At 41.8% G+C, this 6000-nt stretch overlaps 1 protein-coding gene across 3 annotated transcripts; it reads left to right on the forward strand.

Annotated features, from left to right (window-relative positions):
* The first annotated feature begins 1599 nt into the window (after positions 1-1599).
* On the forward strand, positions 1600-5380 carry LOC147887185 (uncharacterized). Of its 3 annotated transcripts, none has more exons than XM_087394926.1 (5): positions 1600-1731; positions 1816-2887; positions 3172-3639; positions 3821-4376; positions 4567-5380. In XM_087394926.1, the coding sequence occupies exons 2-5, from the start codon at positions 2393-2395 to the stop codon at positions 5028-5030; spliced, it is 1983 nt and encodes a 660-aa protein (XP_087251052.1). In that variant the 5' UTR covers positions 1600-1731; positions 1816-2392; the 3' UTR covers positions 5031-5380. The 3 variants fall into 3 exon arrangements, with proteins under 3 accessions (XP_087251052.1, XP_087251055.1, XP_087251053.1); XM_087394929.1 differs by having other exon boundaries at positions 2261-2887; XM_087394927.1 differs by lacking the exon at positions 1600-1731 and having other exon boundaries at positions 1750-2129; positions 2261-2887.
* The last annotated feature ends 620 nt before the right edge of the window (positions 5381-6000 follow it).

A 6000-nucleotide genomic window follows, 5' to 3' on the forward strand; every position in this document is an offset into this window, starting at 1 on the left:
CGTGACATCATTGCAACACAAAATAAGCCAAAGAAAAAGAAACCAACTTAGACCAAGAATTAGCCACATTTGGCACTTGGAAGTGCACACCAAGGAGAGAGTGGGCAGAAGAGGGAAGCTATGAATTTTGCTTTGCATCTACTTCAATGCTTATGTAAAAGTCACGAGATAACAATGGTTAAAAACATCATCACATACTTGAACTTTGTGGTACTCGTAGAAATGTAATTGCTAGCTTTTTAATTTCAACTTTCAAAAACTCTATGAGACAAACATCACATAGGAATGTTTAGTGATAGTCATACACAATATGATGTTAGTAGCATATTATCATAAAAAGCATAGCTATGGGTTCATCCTTAGCGTAATATTCTGAGGGGAGATGGAAAACAAAATCCCCAAAATCCTTACAAAAGGGGGCCTTGGAATTTATAGAGAGAACTTTTAAATATGTATCTATATAAAAGGGAGTTTGGGGACTCCTCTTTCTTTGTCCTGAGACCTCCTTAAGTCAACCAATAGTAATTATGGTTTACTCTAAGAATAGTATCACCTAAAGACACAATAATAAGATTGATTATTGTCCTTATGCTATAAGGCAATGATTATGACACCATTGAGGTATAGGATGGCCCTATTAAGAGTGACCTTTATCACTTTGCCATGGCCCTTAATGTAATCCGTTCATGCTTACTTTGTACATAGAAGGGTAAATGTGGCTCTTTACGGTACATACTAGATTGTACATCCTTTTATAGTAGTCATATGTCATATGTTCTGGTTTGTACTATTTGGCCTTCTTGGGTGAATACGATCACACAACAATGTGTGGTGCATAATAATGGCATGAAGTTGCACTATACTTGGTTATGAGGTTGTCTAACACATTTCCTTCTAACCTATCACACCTTTTATTTTGACCATTATTGCTTGATATATGTATATCAATAGATAACTTAAGAATGCACATTTTCTTGATTCAAGATATGGGGAGCGCCTCATTTCCTCCTCCTTTAAAATGTGTGAAAACCCAACATTAGGAGAATAACCAATTATACAATGAAGCTTCCATTGACAAGGATGCCAAAAATAAAGGTAGTTTCGATCAAATTTCACCATGAGCAAGGAGGGCTTACAAGAATGGGCATAATAGGTAGTAGGCAAGGATGCACATCTATGTTCAACTCCAACTAGGATCTTAAACACAAACTAGCCATAAATTTATGTAAAAAACGGAGTAGTAGGAGAGTCATCAAATTGGACTTTTACTCTTGGTGAACCTCCCCTTTGAATTGCTCCAAGGTAGCTGAGGAGGTGGCTTATTAGTTGAGAAATCTAGCGTCTATGCTCGATCACAATGCCGTCTAGGGTGATGGGCAAGCACTCCACCTAATTAGGAAGGGTAGGTGGAATACAGTTATTCAGCGAGAGCGGAGGTGAGGTGGAGTGGCAAGCTATCTGCAAAGGGGGTGACAAGGACGACATGACGGGACGTCACTATACAATGAAAAAGAATAATGGCAAGGAACTTTTATTGTGCGAGTTCATGAAGGGCACCCATCTAGCTCAACCCCTAGCCACCAATTCTAGTGTCTGTCCTCAAGGGCTCTTTCCCTTCTGTCTTGGGAAGGGCTCTTTACACATGGGCAGAGGCACCCTTGAAGGAGTGTAAAGAGTACTTTGGGTTTTTTGGCTTTCACTTTCATTTTCCCAATTGTGGGCAAAAGCCAGGTAAGAGGAATGAAATTCTGTTTTTGCTCTTTACAGCATGCAACTCCCAAAACAAATCTCTGGATTTGTAGCTTGTTTGCCTAGCTTCGCTTTCGACAGATCTCGATCTTTCTTATAGTAGTGGGCGTGTCATCGGCATTCAAAATTTTCGACTTCAGCGCCACTGAGAGAGAGAGAGAGAGAGAGAGAGAGAGAGAAGGCGGTAGACTGAGAGAGAGGGTCCTTTCAAAACGGGATTTCTCTCTCAGATGTAAAATTTTCCCTGCATTGGACAAGCCCAGGAGGCGGGGATGCGTACAGATGCTGGAAATGTTGGGTAAATTTGGGTTCTATCAAGCAGGGACGGATAAGGAAGCGCTTGAAGCATGAAGAAGAGGAGCAGAGCCAGAGTAAGAGAGGTGTGAAGAGTTGCGAGGGGAGAGAGAGAGAGAGAGAGAGAGAGAGAGAGAGAGATGTTGCATGATTTGAACTTTACCCGATCAGTGAGCAAGAACATGAAAGATAATCATGTTCTCGGGAGGAATTGCAGGAAAGTGAAGTTGGCTTGAAAATGGCATCGGGATTGCAAATTTGAGCAGCACAAGTGCACGGTGCTTGTTTGTATCTTTTGAAAGTTGAATCATCAGCAAACAACGGAAGATCGAGCGCCGACGCTCCCCCTATGGCTCTGACAGGCTTGGATTTTCGCATTCCAACGAGGGTCGCATCGCCCATGAGGCCTTCCATCGACCTGAACAAGCACGCCTTTGATTTGAACGAGATGCCTGGGGTAGCAGTGCACACGGGAGGAGCACCTGTTGCTGCGGATGCGCACGGCTTCGCGGTGGCCGATATGGGTGCTTATGATGCTTCGGCAATGAACATCTGGCCACCCAAAACGGGGGGATGGCTGGAACTCTTTCGCAATATGTTCGGGCAGGAACACATCAACGGATGTTTTCTTGGCATTCCTCAAGTGGCTAGCAGAGTCGCTGACCGGAGTTTTGATCGCAATTGGGAAAGCAGAAAGCGCAGCAGAATTAGCGATCAGACCATTCATCGTGCTTCCCAGCAGCACAAACGCAGCCGAACTAGCGCGCAAACTCCTTACCGTATGTTACTGCCAAAGCCCCCCAAGACTTTTCAGACACCCTTTCACGGCATCATCCCTAAGCAGGTGCAAAATTGTGAGCAAATTTTCATTCGCATTCCTCATTAGGACAGTGTTTGTGCAAAAATTGGAGCAACCTTTCATTTGGATTTCTCACTTGAACATAGTTTTGCATTTTATCAATTTATCCATTATCAGAAATCCCTCCTCGTATCAGTTCTGGGCAAATTTCTTTACATCTGAGAAACCTTCTCATTGCATTTCTACGTTTGTGGAAATTAGCAGAAATTTTGAGCTCGTCCCTGCATTTCCAAACAATGAATGAAAAATTTATTGGCATGTCTGAGCAGGAGTTCAACAGCAGCAGATGCCAGCAAGCTTCCCCTCACTGTTCTCTGCAGGAGAACCACAGCATAATGTTTCATGGCATTCCTGCACAAGACTTAAGTAACAGCAGATGCCAGCAAGCTTCCCCTCACTGTTCTCTGCAGGAGAACCACAGCATATTGTTTCATGGCATTCCTGCACAAGACCTAAGTAACAGCAGACGCCAGCAAGCTTCCCAGCACTGCTCTCTGCAGGAAAACCATCGCACCATTTGTGAGCAGACTTTTCAAATTCGTGAGCAGAGAAATAGCGAGAGTATTGGCAGGGGCAATATCCCAGACTCAGTTAGACAAGACGAACTTCAGTCACTTTCTGCAGATGAACACGAACCTTTTTCTCAAATTATCGCATCTCCTGATTGGTTACCCGTGGGGTGGATAACAGAGCTGAAGACCCGAAAGACTGGTAGTACGGCAGGTACCAAAGACAAGGTATCGTTGATCTCATCCTAAAACCAAACATTTTGAACAATTTACTGCAAATGCTTCGTTCAGATTTCTTTTCAAAAAACTTACCAGTTGTCTCAAAAGATCAATGTGGCTGCTCATGAAAGAGGAAAATCTTTCTCGATTAATTGAGAAGCCTATCTGACCTGATTATGATTGTAAACAGTACTACAAGGATCCAATTTCCGGTCACCGGTTCAGGTCAAAGAATGAAGTGATGAGTTTTCTCCAGACTGGGCGTATGAGCAGGTATAAACCCAAAGTTAAAAGCTTAGAAGGCAGTCAGTTTTTGCCAACGTCCAAGGAACGGTCAGCCATCCACAATAGTATCCAGTTGCATCCCTCAAAGTGGGTTGAGCCTCCCATGCATCAATCAATTTTAACTCCTGGCCTAAGTACAAGTGCCCTGAAGACCTCGAATTCCAGTGTCTTGCCAAAAGTACCTGATTGTGTGAATGATTGGATACCCGAAGCATCTACATGGCAGACAAAAAGTGTGCCCAATTTAGTTTTGGAGAAACTCGCTGTTAAGAAGGAGAATGGATTGTTGTTAGGTGGCATGCTGGCGAGCCATGATCTTGCTAAATTTCTAAATGTTCAAACTCCAGTAGAAGGATTATGCAAGGCTACTCAGATCAAGGTTGATCCAAAAATCAAAATGGAAAGGGAAGAAGAATTGGGCATACTTGAATGTAGGAGTCGGCAAACTTTTCATGAACCAGGTCTGTGCTTATTCCATTATACAAAGATGATAGGATGCTTCATGGCTGCATGTTTAGATTGCAGAACACTGTCAGCTGTTAAGGCAATTTAGGTGGTGTTTTAAATCAAGAATTGTATCATGTTTGCATCAGGAGGAATTCAATGATGTTCTGTTCTGCTAATATTCAACGTCTTTCTTTTGCTGTACAGTTCTGCACAGTAAAAGTCGAATACTTGGTGATAATTCACTGCGATTGCCTTTTGAGCACAGCTTTTCTAGAGTAAACGAACTGGACAGAAAGGATGTTCAAAATCTACATGGGGTTTTTATTGATTCGTCTCTGCAAAAATCAGAGTCACAAATGGTGTATGCAAGACCTGAAGTTGATGCAAGGATACTACAAAAAAATGTACTTCTTCCATTTGAGACAAAATCAAAGGGCAATACTTTGCAAGTTACTCATGTCTCTTCACCTTCTGTTAGGTTTGGGGAGATGAATCCTGGAAAATGGCCTTTGAACAACACATCATCTGAAAGAAAAGTTGCAAAATTGACACCCAGGCAAGGAAAAGAGTTGCTTGTGTCATTAGGGAGAAAGTTATGCTGGCAATTTTTGGGTTCAGCTGGTAAGACTATCTTGCATCATTGCAAGAATCAGGACAAGGTGCCCTGATATTCTATGCCAATGGTCTTTGTATGTATGGTGATGCTTTAGGTTACTTCATTTTCTTCGGTCAGCAGGGGGCTATATACAGCCCTTTCATAGATATTGCTACGCATTGAAATGCATGGCTTTCCAGATAGGCCTCTCAAGCTGTGCATGTAATGCTGTTAAAAAGGCAGATTTTTTTCATACGGGAGGACTTTGAACTGGCAGAGCGCTTTAAAGGAAAATATGGTTCTTTGTTTTTTCTTTCCAAGGTCGCATAACATTTGCAGCTCGGGTGGATGGAATAAGCTAATGCACTGGGCAGCTCAGCTAGCACAGTGTTCGCAGTGAGCCTGCAAGGCAATCTTGCTTGATTATTACATTTTCAAAGATGATTTTTTAAATTACAATTTTAAATCTCACTCAATTTGATTCATTTGGATAAGCCTGTCTATTGGAATTTGTACATGCCTTTTATTGTTGTGTAGGATTTCTTTTTGTCTTGGGTCATTGCTTACGTTCATGTTATTGGCACGTTGGGGGGGTGAGTCCTTCCTGATGTTGCTTTTAAGGCATGTGCTGGTTGACAAGGGGATCGAATGTGTCATCAATTTTAATAGTATTATGTAGAGGCCTAGAAGATTATTATTTGCTGACGTTTTATGGGCAGAAGAGCAAAAAATCTTCATCGTCGTGAAAGAGACAGTGCATGTAATTCCTTCAGTCCTTGTTTTTTCCTAGTGCTGAGCTTTAAGTTTGAAACTTTTAAGGGTTTTGAACTTCAGTTTTAACAGGCGAAATGGTGACTGGCTGAATCAAGATGGGTCTGCTCCTATGCTTTGATTTTTGTATTTTCTGTCAAATATACTTGTGAATGATATACAACTTTTATGTTTTGCTAGAGTATCCTACCAAAGGAAAGATTGGTGTCTGGATTAAATTGATGCTCTCTCAGTTTAATATAGTTCTGGTGGTTGGATGTAAGCTTCAGTAT

This window comes from Dipteris shenzhenensis, chromosome 23, assembly GCF_047967505.1.
Source record: "Dipteris shenzhenensis isolate YYH24624 ecotype China chromosome 23, Dip_SZ_1.0, whole genome shotgun sequence".
Lineage (NCBI taxonomy): Eukaryota > Viridiplantae > Streptophyta > Polypodiopsida > Gleicheniales > Dipteridaceae > Dipteris > Dipteris shenzhenensis.